This window comes from Perna viridis, chromosome 11 (genome assembly GCF_037379345.1).
Source record: "Perna viridis isolate PV_CMFRI_1.1 ecotype Kerala chromosome 11, ASM3737934v1, whole genome shotgun sequence".
In the NCBI taxonomy this organism is placed as follows: Eukaryota; Metazoa; Mollusca; class Bivalvia; order Mytilida; family Mytilidae; genus Perna; species Perna viridis.
In genome coordinates, this window is record NC_142455.1 from 28,630,533 (window position 1) to 28,652,908 (window position 22,376).

At 32.9% G+C, this 22,376-nt stretch overlaps 1 protein-coding gene across 3 annotated transcripts in view; it reads left to right on the forward strand.

The window, feature by feature from the left end:
• LOC148603614 (5-hydroxytryptamine receptor-like) overlaps positions 1-14,319 on the forward strand; it is a 76,420-nt gene extending 62,101 nt beyond the window's left edge. For 2 of the 3 annotated variants that reach the window (XM_088551740.1, XM_088551741.1), the window contains one exon: positions 1,614-14,319. In XM_088551740.1, the coding sequence (XP_088407866.1) occupies positions 2,394-3,644 (1,251 nt within the window). In that variant the 5' untranslated portion in view covers positions 1,614-2,393 and the 3' untranslated portion in view covers positions 3,645-14,319. The remainder of the gene's footprint in view (positions 1-1,613) is intronic. The other variant, XM_088551742.1, reaches the window with a different exon arrangement.
• Positions 14,320-22,376: the final 8,057 nt, after the last annotated feature.

Here is a 22,376-nt window from a genome sequence, read left to right on the forward strand (position 1 = left end):
GATCAGGTTTACAAAGAGTTTGTTTTAGGCAGGTAACCACTTTACATGCTTGTTAAAAAGATAAGTACTGTACCGGGTGTATTCGGAATTTAATCTATCCCGATATATTGCATACTCGGTTAGAACGGTTTTGTTTGAGACAGGTTACCTGTTTCAAACGCTTTTGTTTAGACATTTAGTCATTTAAAACAGGGCTTGTATTAAACTGATAGTCAACCTAACGAGAATGGAAATGGTGAATATGTCAAAGAGATAACCACGCTGGGATTTACAATGTCAGCTCAAGGCCCATATGGGTCTTCAGTTAGTGACGAGGAAACCCTCACACCACATGGCATAGTGCAGCTGGCCCTAAACAATATTATACATTGGTACAGGTAAAAAGTTACCCCTATATACTCCAGCAACATAAAAGTACAGAGGCCAGAAAATCCTGACTTGGTACAGGCGCAAAAATACCGGGTGTTTAAAGTGTTTGTTTAAGACATGTCGTCTGCTTCAGATTTTGTTTGTTTAAGGGAGGCAGGCAGTGAAGAAGGGAATCTGAGACAGACATGCAATTTGAACGAATTTGCTTTAGACAGGTAGTCAGTTAACAAGGGTAGTCAGTAAACTAGGGTAGTCAGTAAACAAGGGTAGTCAGAAAACAAGCGTAGTCAGTTAACAAATGTTTGTTTCAGACAGTTGGCCCGTTAAATAGTTTTTAGGACAGTTAGTCAGCTCATTAAATTTTGTTGCAGACAGTTAGTTTTTTAGGTGTTTATTTTAAACAGGCTATCAGTATAAGCAGGGTTTGTTTCAGGCAAACTGTCAGTTAAACAAGGGTTAATTAATTATTAATTGTTGAACCAGGTTTTCTATCGGACATAAATGTGGATATCTCGGTTTTTGTAGCGGAAAAAAATATGTGGTTATCTTGGGTTTTGTAGTGGATAAATTATATGTGGTTATCTTGGATTTTGTAGTGGATAAATTATATGTGTTATCTTGGGTTTTGTAGTGGATAAATTGTATGTGGTTATGTCTATTATAAACCTTGAGTTAACCACATATATGTCTGGAACAAACCCTGTGTTAACCGCATATATGTCTGAAACAAATCGTGAGTTAACTACATTTATAAGGTTTCTATAAGACAAATGTGGTTAGCTCAGGGTTTTGATTAGACATAAATGACATTGACTGAGGTTGGTTTAAATAGGTTTCTGGTTTACCCAGGTTTATAGACAGCCTTTCAGTGTGTACGCCATGGCTGTTTTACAAAGTGTTCCCTTTTTAAATATTTTATTTTTGATTTATCGCTTTTCCCTCTCCAGACCGCTCTAGTATTTTATTGTTTCATGTTTATTGTTATTTTATTTGCCATATGACGACTGACGACTTTCAATCTTGGGATAAAGCGAACATTCGTTTAATGTTGATACTTTTTGCCTTTTTAATCTTTTTAGTGTCAGCATGAATTGATTGGCCATTAGCATCAGGATTGGTGTGAATAAAACCGAATATAATGAAAGTTTTAAGGTTTTCAATCTCAGTTGTTACACTTCAAAGACCAGCTGTTGGCTGACGGCGTTGAGTTTTGTTTCTATAACGTATCTCTTTTTTATTTACAGCAAAATTACCCAGCGTGATTCTGTGATGAAAAGCATCAGGAAGAAAGTTAAAAGCTTCCACTAAATGACACGGGCAAATGGAAACAACTTTAATACAGAAAGCTATAAATGTCAAAACAACCTTAGCTTTTTGCTCAGCAGAATGTAAAGATGGATAATATACCGCTTGATTGACATCGGAAATGTCCGATATCACGCCGTTTATTAGAATCCTTTTTATAAAACACAAAGTCATGCTGGTGCAATCATATTTGTTTCCGGATTACAACTCGCATTTAATCAAACAAGTGTAGTCGTTATTTTCTATCATAAAAAGGACAAACTGTCAATAATTGGCATATAAACACTGCTTTGTTGTTTTTCATGGCATGTGAATAGAGGCTCTCGGGTGTTATCGATCAGTCATTAGATTCCCACATTGAATGGATTAGAGGCAGCCAGTGATCAACAGTGTAGTCATGTTACGTTGCGAATGATTGGATAAGAGTTTTATCCAATGCTATTTTCTGAAACAAATGTAAATATTATTGCTAGACATCAACGTTATTTACTAATGATTATTTAAAATGAAAATGATCAACTGTGGCTATATTAAGATGGGATTTCGTCAAAACATCTCAAATTTTGCTATGCAATTCAAGAAAATGCCATAAAATGAAATCGTCGAAATTATTACATTGGATATAGCAATTCTATGCAATAAAGGTTAAATACAAAGTGTGAAAAATAATACAAAAATATATTAAAGACGGAATAAGTGTTTTGTAATAACTGCTGGAAATGGACAAAAATTTCTCATCTCTGAATCAACAAAAAAATATGGAATCAGAAACACATTACACAACTGATGGGGCTAATATGTCTGTGACAACGCAAACAGTATTCACTTTACAAATCAAAAGCATGGAACATTTAGTCGGAACTTCCGTCGCATTAGGATTAATGATACTCGCGACCATAATTGGTAATGTGTTTGTTATTGCCGCTATACTGTTGGAAAAAAATCTACACAGCGTGGCAAACTATTTAATTTTGTCGTTGGCAGTGGCGGATTTGATGGTTGCCACGTTAGTCATGCCACTCAGTATAGTTCAGGAGGTGAGCAAAGTGTGGTTTCTTGGTTCAGAGGTTTGTGATATGTGGGTATCTTTCGATGTTCTCTGCTGTACTGCTTCTATTTTACACTTAGTTGCTATATCTGTTGATCGGTATTGGGCAGTGACTAATATAGACTACATTCGGAACCGGAGTGCGAAACGAATACTGCTGATGATCGCCATTGCGTGGACCGTTGGTATGTTCATCTCAATTCCACCACTCTTCGGGTGGAAAAAAGATGAAAACAGACCCGAACTGACGGGAATTTGTATGATAAGTCAGGTATTTAGTTATACGTTGTTTTCAACTATGGGTGCCTTTTACTTGCCAACAATTATAATGCTAATAATATATGCTAAAATTTATCAAGTGGCTCGCTCGCGAATAAGACGGAAACACTTCAATAAAGAACTATATGCAAAAAATAAAAACGTTGACGATTTAGCTAAAAGTAGCTTATTAAAATCACCGCCATCGCCTATAAACGGGCATTCGTGTACAATGGAAGTGACGATTTTGAATGAATCCTCCTCAAACGGGATGATGAACGGAAGTTCAGATAAGAACGATAACTCCACGAAAGTTCCAATTCAAGATGATCCAATAACGACAATAAAAGGTGACTCAATAGCGACTAAAGCAAAACGAGCAAAAGAAAAACTTGAAATGAAGAGAGAAAGAAAAGCGGCAAGAACACTTGGAATCATAACAGGTGCATATATAGTGTGTTGGTTGCCGTTTTTCATTATAGCTTTAATCAAACCTTTAGGGAACGTGGAAATTCCGATGATTCTTGATGCCATTACCCTTTGGTTGGGATATTTTAATTCTTTGTTGAATCCTATTATATATACAATTTTTAGTCCTGAATTTAGAAATGCTTTTCAGAAAATTTTGTTTGGAAAGTACAGAAAAGGACGAATGCGACGGTAATATTACATATATATATTTACGTTTGTATTTTGTTTTACAGTTGAGTACTTATGTACAGTGAAAAGAATATCTTGACTCACTACTGAATTTCATCTTTTTTGTAAAAGAATGTAAATCATTTTTAACTAGAGTTCTAACTTGGACCTTAACATATGAACAATCACGAACTTTAATTTTCAAGTACTCATCAGGCTTCCATGCGCTTTCATTTATAAAGTAATTCATGGTACAGTATGTTTCTAATTATTGAAAAAATAGAGAAATGGGGTAGAAGAGCATTACATGTTTTCGTTCTGTTGGCAGCGATTAAAAACTCGGTCCTTTTTTGTTTTGACTTCATCCTTTTCCTCTACAACATCTGTTCGTCAATTAGATTTTCGTTCTATGATCATATATTTAAAATTCTTATGTTCATTCTAGCATGGTCATACAATAGTACTGAACCGACTGTGAATTCTGTCTTTACTTTGGCAAACTCGACGCAGTGGTGAAATAAGATGAGCTTGATTGTAACGCGTTGAATAGCTACTCGTTTCTATGACGTAAGATATGCATAAGAGCAAACTCTCTTTTTCTACGACAATTCATAGGTAATATTTATGAACAACTTACAAGAATCGCTTTCAATAATAATATATGTTATATTATAATGTATAATATAATGTAGAATATTTAGATATATAATGATTCAATTAGAATCATACTTTACAGGCATACATAATTAACTCGCTCAAAGCTTTTGTTATTTTCTAAATTCTAATAGCATCGAGTTTAACAGCTAGAGAATAATACTAAAAGTATGCATGGACTATTTAAATGAACCCTTAGTTGATTGTATATGTAAAAAGGTAGTTGGTATTGACGTAATATAATAACAAAACTGTTACATACTGTTTCCTAGGTAAAGTTGCTCTTTTGTTCATGTTTTTTCCCTCATATGTTAAACTAGTCGCAAATTCGGAACCTCTATTTTGTTGGATTTGTTAATTTTGTACAAAAGTTAGACAAATTGAGCAATTGATAACTTTTAACTCCCTTTTTTGTGGACTCTTTGTCCTTAATTCCTGATCCACGCGGTAAAACAAAGGGGAAGTTCATTTTTGCATACAATTTTCCTATTACAAAATAAGCTATTTGTGAAGCTTAGCGATCCAATATGTTTACTATTTTTTTTTAAACAACCATGGATATATACAGGTGTAACAATAGGCGTTCGTGTCCTCATAAACGACTAAGGCTACATATGGGTCATTTTGGGGATTTCGAAAAGCGTCGTTGATTGCCTGACAATTGGTAAATGTTCGGGATAAAATGTCGATTTAGAAATCTGCCTTTTCAAGGGCAAACTTTTATTAAATTGTGTAAGAATTACGGACGTCAGACACTACTCAAGGTTAAGATTAATCTTTCCACGCAGTATTCCGACTTCTAGTACTCGATTTCTTGTAACTCCTTTAATGTATCCGATGCACCCTATAGTATCGTTTACTGTTTCACTAAAAAGATAACGTTGTATTCTCCCGTATATTTCTACGCCTGTCCTGTTGAATCATCGTTCAAGCAATAAAAATTAAAAGCGTGTAGTCAAGGGTGTAAAACCTTTTATATATCACAATACATTTCACATTTAAATTTGCAGTTGGTATGACATAATTCTTTCATACTTTTTTTTATTTCTTTCTTTCCTTTTTTCTGTTTTATTTGTAAAATCAGTAATCTATTAAAATCTATTAAACTGAATAGTTTTTCAGTTTAGACAGGATCCGAAGACATATTAACGGTATCCAGATATAAGAAATATTGTTAAGGAGGTGGTTAAGGGTTTTGCGTAAGACATGCACTCGTTTTTGTAAAGGTATTTTGGCTTGCTTACGTGTGTTAGGAGTTTGTTTAAATAAGGCAGACTGACACTTCAGGGTTCAGTTTAAACATTCTCGCACTTAAGTTATGGTGTATCTAAGACGTTTTTTTTTTGTAGGTAAGTGATTCAGATTGAACTAGTATCATTGAATCTGATATCTTGTACATATCATTGTAGGAGACAACCGTCTAAAATGGAGAGTGAAAGCATGTAATTTACACGGAATGTAACTGTACATTGATCATATGATGTAAGCCAGGCACTATCACTTTCAGTTATTTAAAAAAATAATACTATATAAAGTATACAAGACGTAAATCCTCGGAAATTTGATAGTTTTGCTTGATTCACAGGTCGGCTTTTCATATCTAACAACTCATTTGCAAAAGTATAATGTTGGTTGACTAAAATTGACTTTTTCTAAAACACAATGCTTTTCTTTATATGGACTGTAGTGTTCATGAATAAAATCGAGACGTTTTTACCTAGACGAGGCCTCGTGTCGAGTCGACCTATGGTTGATTCTTCACACCTTAGCTTGACATGAACACGCAAGTCCACTTATAGGTCCACGTGTAGGTCTACATGCGACACCCTTGACGTAAACATAATTAAAGTTTCTAGAAAAGCAGAGGACGCTTACCCTACCGGTGCACCTGGTCCATGCTCCCAGTTTTTAGTGGAGTCCGGATTGCTCATTTACTTTTGTTACTTTGTATGTACGATTTTAGTTACTTAATGTTTTGCTGTGTATGTCTGTTTTCCATGTCTGGTCTTTGTCCCTGGATTACATTCTTTTGATTACCGCTATAACCTTGGTTCCCTTGATTACTCTTAAATACTGAGGTCTTTCGAAAAACGCAAAAGGTGTTAAGTAGCACTCCAGCTAAGGATAATGCAAAATGTGATTCATGGGTAAAAAGCCTACATATTTCAATTTTTGATATTTTGTTTGAAATTTTATGGTAAACAGAAAATAACATGTGGTTTTTCATATTACCCGTGCTCTTAGGAGATAAAAATTATATAGAATGCACTGTAGATTTAAAAATTAGGGGAGATAACTCTGTAAATGACGCTCAAATACAATAGAATCTACTGGATTTTCAATGTTGATTATCTCCTAAGAGCAGGCAGGTTTGAATGAATAATTACTTATTTCATAGTATAGACCCATAAAACAACTTAATTACAAAAATAGAAATGTGTAGCCTTTTTTGGGGTGTATCACATTTTTCAGATTTTGCATGATTCTTACAAAGACAGCTACTTAAGTCCAAAATAGGCGCATTGATAACCATTAATTATCGCACTATGTCAAATAAGTACACACTAGAAAAAACATACTTCTTTTGTCTAAACAAAGCTTAAATATCTTGAATTACAGTATCTTTTACTAGTATATGAAGGATGTTAAATTTTATTTGGCCTGCTTAGAAACTGACAAAAACTGCTCACTTTTAAAGACAGAAAAACCAATCGCTTATCTTTATTCGTAAAGGGTCAGTTGTTCACTTGTGCTTAGAAAGATCAAGCTGTTCGTGGCACCAACATGACTTCAGAATGATTTTAAGCATATTCAGACAGTAATCATGGTTTATATAGGTCATCAAATGACAAGGTCTCGATAATTACTGCACTGTTACTAAAGAAATTTTCTTATTAAACCAAACTTGACATCGGTTAAAATTAAAACAACTACAAGTACAATCTGATAACTGTACCCGGGACAATAGTCTATAATTTGAAGCAGTTATTACATAATTTTGAAAGCACTGGACATATTTTCTTTCTGATGTGGGCGTATGTCGAACGTGATCGATTTGTAAAAATCCCTGTGGTAGATCTTTTAATCTCTCCCTATAACTATATTATCATTGCTCCGAATTGATGAATTTATAATCAATAAGTGCGACACTACTTTTAGAGGACAGGACGCTACATATGCATGTAAGATGGCCATGATTTGTACACGACATGTACATTATTATAATGCAACTAATAATAACATGTTGACATCATAAATACGCAGCTTAGAGTTTGGTTACGGGAATAAATGATGATTAGTTATAACGATGGAAAAAAGGGAAAAAAATGGTAAAAAAATCCTCTTTTGTTTTTGGAGGCTGTACAATGGACAAGTTAAGTGAATACATGTTGGAGTATACATGTACCATTTGTTTTGATGGCATATCCATGTAACCAAGCAAAACGTACCAAACAATTTTAGTGTGACACGTTATACATGTACATGTATACAACCATTTGTTGATCAGATGTTGTTTATGCTTTATGACACTACGTAGATTGAAAAAAGGTCAATTACCTTCCTTGTTTCAAGTAGAGGAATTTCCAAAAAAAAATTAAATGACAATGTGTAGGTTGAATAAAGTCAATTGATCCTCCTTGTTTCAAGAAGAGGAATTTCCGAGGAGTTGAAACAAATACTCTGATTGTTCAATGGAAAGTAGATATACACTTCAAAAATTAAAAATTCACTTTTGTGATGTATTTAATAAGGGTGGGGTTTATAAAACATACAGAGGGAACTTTTTTTAACAAATAATTAGTAGGTTAAAGTAGTTGTCTCTTATTTAATTGTCGGGTTTAGGAAAGTGCAAGATTTTTAAGGTTCTTTCTGATGAAAAGAATAAATTATTACACCCATTTTATAATGTATTTTAGCCACATTTCCTCATATGATGTAAGGGTGAATTCAGCACTTGGTCAATCGGTCCCTGTTCAAGTGGACATCATGAATATTTAAATCCTGAACCATAGAACTTGCAAAAGCCGTACATTGGCCAAGACGGCTGTCCCATTTTGTGTTAAATAATATAATGCACGGGCACAGGTAATCTGTATGAGGATGAAGTTAAAAATATTAACATTTTAAAGAATAACAATGATTTCTACAGCAATTAGGATTTATATTTCTTCATAACTTTATGAACTTTTAGCTATAAACAATATTTTCTTTCTTTGCTTTTTTTTTGGTTAAAGATACCAAACTAGTAAGATCCTCACTCCGTATTAATGGTTGTAGATCGGGATTTCATCACATATTAAAGTTACTAGGTTGAATGTTCAGGTTGATTTTAAACTCCAGTCAGACTGAAATCAGGCTCTCGATGCTTCTCAGGTCAAAGATTAAATTCGTATTGATTACCAGTGTGAGGACCTCTACTTAATCCCATATGGTTGCCTGTGTCTTTTGTTTAAAATAAAAGAGTAAAATGAAAGCCGGAAAATATAAGACTTTATCAATTGAAATTTTTATACAATGAAGTCTTCACTCTGACCTCCGTATGTTCGGCGAGACCTTTGAAATCGACAACTTGCCAAGATCAACAGGAGCATCAAAAGCATTGACTAACCCCATCTGTCATTACAAATGAATATCTTATGGGCTTCATGAATGATTAAATTATTATTTGTGCGATTCTGTACCTCTAATTAGAAAATCTTAAAGTTCAATTATAGATATCATTAAATGAATCAGAAGATAACACGATTAATTAATTAAGCAGCGTCCAATAATAAGGCCAGATTATCGGTATTGATTTGTACATGTATATTGTGTTTTCAAATTATTCTTTTGACATGACCAGAAACAATGGCCGACTTTATTTTGAAAATTTGGTTAATATTGCCGATATGGCACTACCATTTTATAGATTTCTGGAACGGATCCCACTATTTTTATAATGTTCTGAATCCACCAGTGAGAAGTCAAGTTTAAAATTTATAATTGATAATAATTTATAATTGAGTTACACGTACTTACAAAAATCAAAATTGAGTTATACTTTTTTTTTTCGGAATTTTTATCTTAAAAAAACGAATTCGGATACAATATACATTCAACTTACAAATATGACAACACATCCATATAGACTTGATAAAATCATGTAAAGATATAACATCGTACTTACATTGTACATGTACACTTATACATGTATTTCTATCGATTATATGTTATATTATATATTTTATGCCCAGTCTATTTAACGAAACCTGTCGCTGTATCAATTCACTCTAAGAGTAAACCATTTGGTAAGGTGTGAAAAATGATCGGAGCGGTAGTATTTGTATTAGGTGCGACAGGTTTTTCATCAAATTCCTTGAAAATCAATTGCTGTATACGATAGGTGTAAAAATACAATAAGCAGTTCTCTATAATCAGTGTGCTTTCCCTATTAAGTTCACGGCATACTATGACTTGTGATTATCGAGCGCGGTTTGGAGGGAGGGGGTTGAGAGGATAATTCATTTAAAGGGATGAAAATTGAAATCAAACAACAAGGGTGTTCATAATGACAATATCAATATTGAGCTATATATTATAACCAGTATATCATTGAGTGTAAAATAAAAGTACGGCAAACAATCCTGGAAAAACAGTGACTCCACTTCTTCTTAAAGATCAAACGATTTTACGATTTAACAAAGACCAATGATTTAAGGACCCCAAAAATAATCAGAATTCCAAAGTTGCTTGCATTTAATTTCGAAAGAGCTTAGTTTTATGTTCTTATTGACAAACATACACTGTTGTATGGTCGACATTGAATTAGTTCAATATGCGACAATACACATGATTTTACTTCGCGGTTAACACTTTATATGAACATTATTCTAAAATGCTCTAGAATTCGCATTAAGGAAGGGGCTACCATTGTACTTCGAATGTTTAGATGGGGGCGTGCTAGCCACACCGCGCACTCGAATGTTATGATGTGTGTGTGGGGAGGGGGCGCACCAGAATCTGTCCTACTTTTTTGTTGGATCCCTTGTTAAATTCATCAAACACTTTGCATTGGTTCCACCTCTTTAAGACTACTATTTGTTCTCGGTGAAACAACTCTGGTATTCAGTATTCTGTATGTTTCAAGTAGTGTTTCATATTTTTCGGTTCTAAACTTACTTCTCCATTGTTATCAACTTGTGATTCCTAATGAGATCTCTTCCATCATAAATTTTCAGATTGTGTAATCAAATTTTTCATTTCCTTTGATTTCAAGGTACACGTATGTAACCAAATGTAAATGACACTGTTAATCTAGTTGCTAAAACCTGTTTTAATGCCACAATTTTGTGCTACTGGAGTTTGCAGAAAACCATTTAATTAGTACACACAATGTCAAATCGTATTTTATTTCAAAAGGCTATTCCATTATAAACAGATGAGCTTATTTCGTGTATATATAACGTTAGTATTTGAGTGTCTGAGAGTGAATGTCCCTATGAGTTTGTATGAAAGTTAATCTATTGATCGTGATGTTGCGTTTTAAAACTTTTTTCTCCTTTTGAACGGTAAGAGTTATCGGATAATATAGTTACCAGCCAGGTTCTATAAATTACAGTACTTATCCATTATCCGTTGCCCGATATCTTACTGTTAAATTTTCATTTATGTTTTCTGTTTGGCTTATATATATATATATTGTGCCAAACATTGAATTTGCCCGTATTTATAGTAAATCTTAAGCCTGGGGCACGAATTTTCATTTAGCATGTTTACTCTGACACATTGTATTAAACTTAAACTCTCTCTCTCTCTCTCTCTCTCTCTCTCTCGTGAACTTAAGTTAACACTCACTTACCTACAGCATATGTTTTCGATATGAACATTCCAAATATTTGATCTTGAATATCATTAATATCAATTTACAGGGAGAAATCGAGAGTGCAAATGCATTAGAAAATTAACAAGCTACAATACCATGATATATAACAATAACAAATTTACATTTTACAACGCCAAAACATTTTCCCAAACAAAGAAAACAACACGATTGTATAAGTAAAACAAATATCTATACTATTTAGCTACAGTAATGATATTTACTATTTACATAACCCTTAGGTATTTTAGCGAGAACGTTACAATGCATGAACTAATAATACTACAATCCCATGGTAGATAGTCTGACTTATAATCCCACTATCTATCATCGATTCAGTACTGAGACAAGATAAGGTGATCGGGTTCGTCATTGCGTTTTGTATAGTGCTGCATGACTAGTAAGTACTTCTCTGTCTAAGAATCAGGGAAAATATGTATAAGATGTGGCACATGAAGAAAAAACGCAGAGATTTTAATTCATTATCCATGTATTTATACCTCGTAACCTCTAGAAATTACTATCAAAGTATTTGTAAGGTTTGTCTTTTCAAGATGTGGATACATGTAGGTCCAATTTAGTTGAAATGCACTGTGGAAAAAATGGCGGGAAAATTTTCCTGCACATTTTCCCTATATATAAGCAGTCAAAAATATCTAAGTCACTGATATATCAGGATACATTAAAATAGTTTTTCAGGTGTTTTTTCTAGATTAATTGAATTTGTATGAGGCAATAAAGACTAAACTGAGAAAAAATGATGTGCCACTCATCGCTTGACTCTTACACAGAGTGGTACTTAATATGAATAACGTATATACTGGAAGTTAAATCCTTTTCTTGCATTAACTGATTTTGTCTAAAATAACAAACCAGAAGCGTTGTCTTTTTGTAAAGACCTAATGTATAGAAACACACTCTGTCCTATGACAGATTGACAAGGTCAACACCCAGTGTATTTTTCCGATATTTGTTTGTTTTTTTTTTTTTTTTTGAATTCGTTTGCAGTATGGCATATAATGTATAACTTGAAACCTCAAAGAAAAAAAATGTTTTCACTCCTTTATCTCCCACTGGCTTCGTTGACGATCAGTCCAAATTTGATTTAATTCAAAACTCAATAAATGATTTGCAAAAAATGTACCATTCGTGTTATTGAGAGTAAAATTCAGAAAATATTGTGATTAATGATCCTATTAATAGCAAATAATGGGACCAAGGAGTGTCGCAATAAAGTAAATTACATTTACAATGTAACTTCCTGAAGTATAGCATAATTACAATACTAAATAATTTAATTTATTTGGTAACAAGCTTTCTGATTGGCAGGTTCCCTTTGAGCAAACCAGGTTATTTTAAAGAACCTTGCTTGTTACTATGACGTCATTGTTGTTGATTTGTCCACACTCCGCGATTCAAAAAATACCAAACGAAATCACGTATTGATAACGATTCAGTTCTTTACACTCGGTTTGTCATACATTAGAAATGAAATTGTTCTAATTTTTGAATTGGATGTACAAAATAACCTTGTCTGGGCCAGTTTACACTTATTAAAAACCGCTTCGCCGTATAAAATATTTCTAAAAGCGAAAGTTACATGCAACATTTATTATTACGTTGAAATTCATCGTCGTTTATTACAGGAGGACGTCGAGCAGCACAATTAGTTTAAGCACGCGCAAACGTTTCTTTTCAAAGGAATAGGAAACACGAAGATTGGAAGGTCGCATACTGGATTTTCTGACAACGCGTTGAAATAACTTAAGTCTGATTTAACACTTTCGCTCTAAGTCAACTACCTCATACACTACGTGCATGTTGATGAAAAAAATAATAACTCGTACTAAGAAACCCACAATTATAAATTAGGTCTAAAGTTGCATGTTAAAGATCCTCCTCTCGCTTTGATCATTTTGTTAACTCACTTAGCAACAACGCAAAGCACTAATTAAGCAATAATTTATAATTAATAAAGTAATAATTAATCAATTGAATCTAATTATGTGTCTTTTGAGGGCAAGTAATCGAATGATTGTTGTCGAATATTAGTTGTTACATAATTTTATGAGATATTAATAAGTTTTTGACGATTTCCCAATCTATATTAATTTTGTCATGTTATGTTTTGCTATACTTACGTACTGATGTACGCATTTCGAAATTTTTTTCTTTTCTTAGGTCAAGGCTACACCCTTTGTTATCTATATCTGTCCCGATTTTTCTTTTGAGTTAATTGCTTCTTTCTATTTTTGACATGAAAAGCTTATGTGTGTTGCCCTTCTTCAATCGAAATACATTAAACAAATTCCGGGGTACCGAAAAAACCCCTTCATCAAAAACGTTTCATTCTTCCACGAACTCATAAATCCGCGCTGTTTGTTTATAACAATTAGGTATTTTAGTTCCGAGTTCATAAGTTCAAGCATTTTGTCATACATATGTAATATTGAACACTGACATTAATTATTCCACAAATTATTGTTGCATATTTAATTGTTCAATGCAAAAATCGTTTTATTTTTATATACAATGCATTAACACGTACATGCTTTGTTGCATTTTAAATGTGTGTGTCATGTTTGCGCTATTGGCACCGGTAAGCACTTGTCAGTCTGTTAACTACTTAAATTAAATACTTAAGGCAAATGTTGATCGCCGTAAAATTTGTAAACACCAGTTAAAGTAGTGTATGTTTTAATAGAGAAGATGTTATTCTCGTATTGTTATATTTTATTATCTCCAAAAGATGGAACCACTCTGCGTGCTTTGCATGTAGTAACAAAAGAAGAATAAGTACTTGAACAATTGATGTTGAAACAAATTAGGTCCGTTTGGATATGGCTTCAGTTATCAGCTTTTTACTGATAAAAGAAGGATAAAAGTATCCACAATGTTGGTAACGGAGCATTATATCCCAAGAACGAAACTCTTATTTCCCGCCATTTGTTTTGTTTTGTTTTAGTTTTGACGATTTAAAAAAAACGTGATGTTTGTGTAGATAATACATGTGGTAAAGTGGAATGAGTACGGATAAAGTAAGAGTAATTAACACATTCATTTGTACCGGATTCTAGTTTTCATTTTGGGTTCAATTTAATGACAAGTTTTTACCGAGAAATGCTGTATGACACACCATCATTGTATTATTCTGATGTTTTGTCAATAAACAGACTTCCAATATTAACTGACTTTGTCTTTTTTTATGACAGACTCATATTTATTATCTTATTATAGAAGAAAGAACCAATGACAGAATAGAAAAAAAATATATGTACTAAATATCACCAAACAAAATTGAGACACAACCTCTCTTCCCATCCCCCACTCCCCCCCAAAAAAGAACAAAAAACAGAACAAAACAAAAAAAAAAAAAACAAAAACAAAGAACACGAACAAACAAAACAAAACACTAATAAAATGGAAATAACATTAACTCATACACCAGGACAGAGTTAAAAGAATAATTGATAAAACAAAAACAAAAAAACAAAAACAAAAACAAAACAAAAAAACAAAAAACAAAAACAAAAACTTAGAAACGAACTGCTTAAATTCATGCAGAAAGACAGCATTTAATAATAAATAGTAGAATTTTCTCACTTTAGCGAGAAATAAAAGCAACTGGGCCGGGTTACACGAAAACACTTAGATCACATGGTACTAAGCAAGATGTGTAGACATGCAGACCGACAGACAGACGGACATTTGTTAACACTGATAATTATGCATCGATAAGAGTCACACTAAAATAAAACAAGTATTATACACGAATATTTTGAGTAAAGATGTTAAGTTAAAATGATGAAATAGCCCTCATGAACTTTTTCTGTTTTTGATCAATGAAAGCATGATATATCTCATTGATAGAGATATAGATCTAGAAAGTGCATTTATTTCTTAGAGGTAAGTTTGAATTACTCAGATTTTATCATAGAAAACACTTAGCATATGGAACGAACGTGTAAGTATGATAAATCGAATTGGATATTTTTTTCTTAATCGAAAACGAAAAAAAAAGGTATACAGTTTGAAACCGAATATAGACATTTTCAAATTCGAAAGAACGAATTCCCAGTATAGCTGTATTAAAGAGTAATCATGGGAATCAAGGTTCTGGCGGTAATCATGGGAATCAAGGTTCTAGCGGTAATCATGGGAATCAAGGTTCTAGCGGATATCAAAAGAATGTAATCCAGGGACAAAGACCAGACATGGAAAACAGACATACACAACAAAGATGAATATATCATATACTTTCGGACACATTAAAAACTTAATAAAATTATATGACTTAACACATAATCTTGAAGAAAGAATACACATCTCCAATGGGAATAAACTAAGCATTTTAAACAAGTATCAGGACATAAAAGTATTGGTAAAATTAATGTCTTACTGTAAAAGCATTACTCCACGAAAGACAAGAGCAGAAAGTGCAAAATTAATAAATATAACAGTTTCTAACCTTTAATATATGTGGTATTGATTAAACATAAGATACAAGCTGTAAATAGTTTACATTTGTCTTTCATCTAGGATGGTATTTTTTCATAGTTATATTATCTTCTCAAATGTCAGAAAATACTTATTCTTATCATTTAACTAAAACAAATATGGTTGGTCGATGAGATTAATCTCTCATAGATAATCACAATTATAATAATCCTATTGAATATTTCATTTTGGATATTGATCAGTATGTAAAACCTTTGAACGTTGCACATTTTCAATGAAAGGCGCTAGCGCTTAATGTCCATATTGTGCGACCGGGTTATCGCTTTTACTCGCAGAAGAAGCATAAAAAGTGAAACGCTAAGTTCTTAATTGAAACTTTGCAACTGTATATTGTTAAAATAATTCTATAGAATTCCGTTGAAGGTATCGTAATAAAATACAGGAAAGGTACCGTATGTATTTGTCTACCAGTCATTGTCTATCACAATATTTGCCAATCAATCGGACATAAAAAGATCAAGTTATTTACAAGTTCTTATTATGCATTCTATCAACCGGTTGTTGGAGCGTTAATGTAATGAAGATATAATAATTGATCACGTTATTGCTATCCACCAACGCATACAATTCCATTGGAGACTCTAGTGGCTTAATATATCAAATTTGTTGACAATATAATTAAATACAATGAGTAATCACTTAATATGTTATTCTACATGTATGTAATTATTTTACTTGGAAACAGAATGTTATTGCCATTATTAGGAGCACTTTAATAGTGAAGCATAATGATGACCCTTCTATTAGAAATTTGCAATCAAGTGAAGTGGGAGATTAAACTTCTTAAAGTTAAGTTCAGATTTACTTTTCTAAAGTAATCTCATTGTTAACATTTCTTACAATTGTTCGTTATTAGCTGTATTATAAAAGTTATTCCCATTACTCTATGTATATTTCAGATAATACATGCAGACAATAAACTATTACTTATCTCTTTGTTCTATGCCAGACGTTTTACAAGTAGCCTTCTGGAACATGGTTATGTTGCTACAAGACTAAAGTCTTCACTACAGACGATTTATCGTCGTTATCACTTATTGATCGTTATTGTGTATCCATTTGCACCATGGAAACCTATTTTTCCACCTTGTCATAGTTTTCCCTCGTCTACCCCGGACGTGACATATTTTACCGGTGCACCTGGTCCATGCTCCCAGTTTTAAATGGAGTCCTGGTAGCTCATTAACTTGTTTCTTTGTACATGTTATTTTGGTTATTTCACGTTCTTTGTCTTGTGTGTCTATTTACCCTATCTAGTCTTTATGCTTGGAATATATTCTTATGATTATCAGGCGAACCTTGGTTCCCTTGATAACAATAATCTGTTTTCCAGTTTCCTTGAATTCAATGTTCTATACACTATTGCAGTTGTTTACCTTTCAATAAATGTCCCTTTCCCCATTCCTTATCCTCCAATACACTATTTCCTATCCCCCAATACACTATTCCCTATACCAGTTTCCTGTCCACCAATACACCATTCCCCAACCCCATCCCATATCCCGATTCCCCATCCTCCAATAGACCATTCCCTACCCCCATTGATAACGTTATTAATGGGGATAGGGAATGGTATATTGGAGGATGGGGAATCGGGATATGGAATGGGGATGGGGGATGGTGTATTGGTGGATAGGGAATTGGTATAGGGAATAGTGTATTGGGGGATTGGGAATGGGGATAGTGAATAATGTTTTGGAGGATTATTAATGGGGATAGGGAATAGGTTTTTGGAGTATACAAACTAAACATTCTTCATATCCCATTAATAACCATCAAAAACACTATTCCCTATCCCAATTTTCTATCCTCCAATACACAATTCCGAGTTTCTATCCTCCAATACACAATGCCCTATCCGCAATTATCTAATCCTCAAATACACTATTCCCGATACTTCAATTTACAATTTAATATCCCTTTTCCCTAATTCCCTTCCTTAAATATACTATTCCTCATCCTTTAAAGCACTATTCCATACCCCAATACCCTATCCTCAAATACATTATTCCTTATCACAATTCCCTACTTTTCCAATACACTACTCACTATATCCATTCTCTATCCTCCAACACACCATTCTGTATCATCATTCCCTTTTCTCCAATGCACTTCTCCCTATCCTATATTACCCACAATTCCATATTCACATTCTCTATACGCCAATGCACGATTCCCTATCCCCATTTCCTATCTTCCAATACTCAATTCCATATTCCAGTTTCTTATCCTCCAATATGATATTCCCTATCCAGATTCCATGTCCTCGAATACTTCATTCTTTATCACCATTCCCTATCATTCAATACATTATTACCTATATTCCATAGCTTTCAATATTGTATTCTCATTCCCAATTACCTATCCTCAAAAATGTCATTTCCAATCCCTATCCCCTGACTATAAATTAACTATTTTATATTCCCCATTTACGCTACACCTTTTCCATAAAACACTTTCTTGCATGCTCCTCGCCTAGCCTATGATAGACATGTACCATTCCAAATTCACCCCACCCCTGATCTACTAATAAACCATCCTATTCAAACCCCCATTTTCTACCCTCAAATACACGATAGAATGTGAAGCTCAGACAGTTTGAAAATTTGCATGTTATAAATACAAATTCCACGTTTCTATACACATTCGTATTAAGTGTACTGTACCGAAGAATATTGCTACATCAGACTTTTCTAACTGACAAGGTTTATCTTAGTGTGTTGTTAAAAAATCTTAAACCTGTTTGAAACAGTTTTTAATTAAACTCAAATATAGGTAAAAAATCAAATCCTAATAACAAAACAAATCAACTCTCCGATTCTACCGTTCTTCATTCCCTCCTTCATCAAACCATCCTTATATTACACTTTTACCCTGTACATGTACATATAAGAAATGGTTGTGTAATAATAAGCACAATTTGTTAATCAGGTCAATTCCAGTTCGAATATTGACCATTGGTTATATACATTATAGACATAGAATACTTCCTGGTCTAAACACGTGCAGGGTATAAATGTTATGTGATGTGTATTTGGGTAGCTCATATGCTCCGAAGATCAGATCTAGATTGATTTTAGCTTATGGAAAGTTGAAAATTTGATACATGTAGGTAGCTGCTAATACAATATTTGATGTCTTGTGTTTTCTGCCATGGATTGCCATGATTAACAATTATATCACTATACGATCACTGCCTCTCACACAACAATGAACACACTGCCACATGTATAAATATAGGATATTCCAAATCATATATTACATAAACAATATATGACCACAAAATGAATTGAAATTATTAACATATTTTACAAGATAAAAATTTTAAATCTAAGAAATAAAAATGAAAAAGACAATATAATTAAAGTACTTATCCATATAAGATTCAGACACTGCCAATTGAAGAGGTGATTTATGGTGAAGAAAAACCCAAACGATGCCTTTTTCGATCTACATACGCCATATATTTACATTAATCTACTCTTTTCTGCACACAGACCTGTATTTAAGAGAAAACTGTTCATACATCTCCCTCATTAATCAACCAAATCAAAATATACTTATGCAAAGTAGCAAATTTCATATATAATCTATACAATTTTTATCTTAGAGTGCAACAACCATAGCTGTATGTCTGAATAAGAAGTAACAGTAGTTTTGGTGGGATTTTGAAATGTATAAATCACCTTCAGTCTGATTTTTATTGAGATAGCTATATAAGAACTTTATGGTCCTAAGTCCATTTTACATACAATTTTATATTTTTGGACATAGAACTTCTAAAGTATTTGGTACCTATCCTGTTGATGTGATTTTACTCCTTAGAGTAGATGAAAAGCAAAAGTTGCAATATTCAAATTTGAATATGTTTGGTGTCTATTTTAATAAATACCTACACACCGCTCAAACATTATCGTTCTGTTTGTTTCGGAATATCTTTAGTAACCAATCGCCAATCCCAAACACACGTTAATAAGTATAAATATTGACTGTTAACTCCATTTAAGATTTACATAATATGCTGTTTATAGCTCGTAGTTTCTATAAAATCTATTAGACATAGCGACACAAAATACAGAAAACCAACTTATGTTTTTGACGTTTGATGTTTGGTTTTGCTACAATCGGGGGAATAAATATCTTGACAAAATTGGTCAAATGTGTAAGGAGTCAGTTTAGATCCGTAGAATGATACATTTCAAATGATTCCATGCCACATCACTTTGAATATTACATAAAGTTTCTAAAATAACAATGTACAATACGTATATTGTATAACAGTTTTGAAAAACAGAAAAGTTTACGTTATGATTCAAGATACACCAGTACCAAAATAAACAAACCTCAGCATGTGTTCAATATTTGTTCGATTGTAGTCTATGTCTTATAAAACGAACGTTTACTTACAATAAAAAAAGCTGATTGGACGTTTCTTTTATCATATACCTCATTTATTCTAAATCCCCTTATATACTATAGAATGACAAGTTTTCCCATACAAGTACTGTACATGGCCGTTTGTATTGGTAAAACACATTTCTTTTGAAAGAAATAGTACAAAAATGGAAGTATCTGTTACAAATAATTGGCATTTCCAGCAGATATTGTCAAATGCCAACCCGATTCCGATTATGGGGAGGTCGTTTATTCGTTTACAAGCAGGTGTTTTACGAGTCAACCTTAATAAGTTAATTATCACATATGTGTGTCATTATTGTTGTGATAATGCTGTGTATTCTATAATGTACTTCTATTTCACACTACAAAAGTGTATATAAGGTTCTTGACATTTAATTGGTCGATATTGTCGCTATTTGTGTTAAATGTCAAGGTCATGTTTACCATTAACAATCTTCAACAAAATAAAAACGAATTCCTAATGCAACTGGTAAAACTCTTAAGGTTTATCATTACACAGGCAAATATTTTTCACGTGAAATTCATGTCAATCGAGCTTCACGTGAAATTCATGCAAAATTCACATGAAGTTAACATGATTTTCATATGAAATTCACTAAACACGAATTTCATGTGAATATTTCGTGTGAATTTCACGTGATGGCTTCATTCACCCGAATTTCACGTGAACTCTGTCACTTAGTTTATTTTCTCAATTCAGGTGAAAATCATATGAAATTCGTGTGAAAATCATGTGAAATAATTTTGTCTGTGTACCTCTAGATAAATAAGGGCACAATTTCAACACAAATGTTTCTCTGACTACATGCAAACCTGTGTATCTAAACACAAATGGAGGCGTACCATGTATAGATTTGAGAAAGTAAAATTAATTCTATATATAATTAAATCAAACACTGGCCTGACCTTGTTGAGCTGTTTTTATCGATTCTGCAGAAGATTAAAAAAATAAACACATGAATTTCACTTGATTCGGTCCACTCATATACACAGTTTATATCATCTATCGGGTAAAGGTGCCCATTGTCCTTATTTGGACTAGCATGTCAATTTGAATATAGGTCACTTATAAACATTGGGAATGTATCAAAACATTAAGTAAACTTAGTTTATTTTGACACTCTCTGCACAATTGATAAAATGTACACAGCAAAAGCAAGTTAAGATTAAACACAAGCTTTTTTAAAGCTATGTAGTGCTTTGTTTTGGTACAATAGTGTTTTGCGTACATGAAGTATTGTATACTGTTATGGTACTTTAGTTTTTTTTGTGTACATGAAGTATTGTATACTGTTATGGTACAATAGTTTTTTTTGTACATGAAGTATTGTATACTGTTATTTCATTTATTTTCTTTATTCATTTTTCTTATATAAGATTATGTTATGTAAGACAGTGTTTCTATTTTTCTATACTTGAAATCCATATGTCGTACTTAAACCGTCAGTAACTCTTTGCGTTTATTGAACGTTTAAGTAACCAAGTGTTGATAAAATGATTAGCAATGATATCTGAGCTGTATTATATAGGTCAAAGACAAACACCTTTAGTCAAGGAGTCTATCATATACTATCCAGGTCCAACCTACCAAATGATTTCGTACCAGACGTGTAGACAACGCTCTATTATCAACTGACAAAATGTTAGTGTAGTACTGTATTTTGACGTAGTCGTATAAGCTTGCTTTTGACCTATTTAAGTAGAGACTCCTTTTCCATGGCAACAGCACGAACATAATAAATTCAAGCCATGTGATGGATAACATTGAAGAAAGGGATATATAGGAAATCCTTCTCTTCTTTATTTAACGCAAATGTGTTTGTACCAGCAAAGTGTATTCGCACTTCGCTTTTAAAAACAATTCATTTTGACCACTACATACAAAAGGTAGGTAGTAAATACTGCTGTTGGCTGAAAACATATCGGTATTTGAAACACCTGCTATATATATAGGTCAACACAGAGTGTCGAAATCAATTGACCCAGACAAGACAAAACTGCGTGTATTTCTATATATAGATCGTTCGTTAAGCAGTTTAAAAATTATTTTGCACCTCAAACTATTTTTAATATCAATGCTTTTCATGCAATGCATGATCATTTATTAAACCGAACAGTTGTCTGGACCGCCTTGTTAATGTTATTACACACCATATAAAAGTTATACAAATATTGAAGACGTCTGCTTAAACATATGTAATCTATCAAGTTCAATATTTTTGTAACAGTTTGGGAAATTAGACGTTTTTCCTTCAGTCTGCATATTAATGTACACAATCTTGTGATTAAAACTTTCAGGATTTTGAA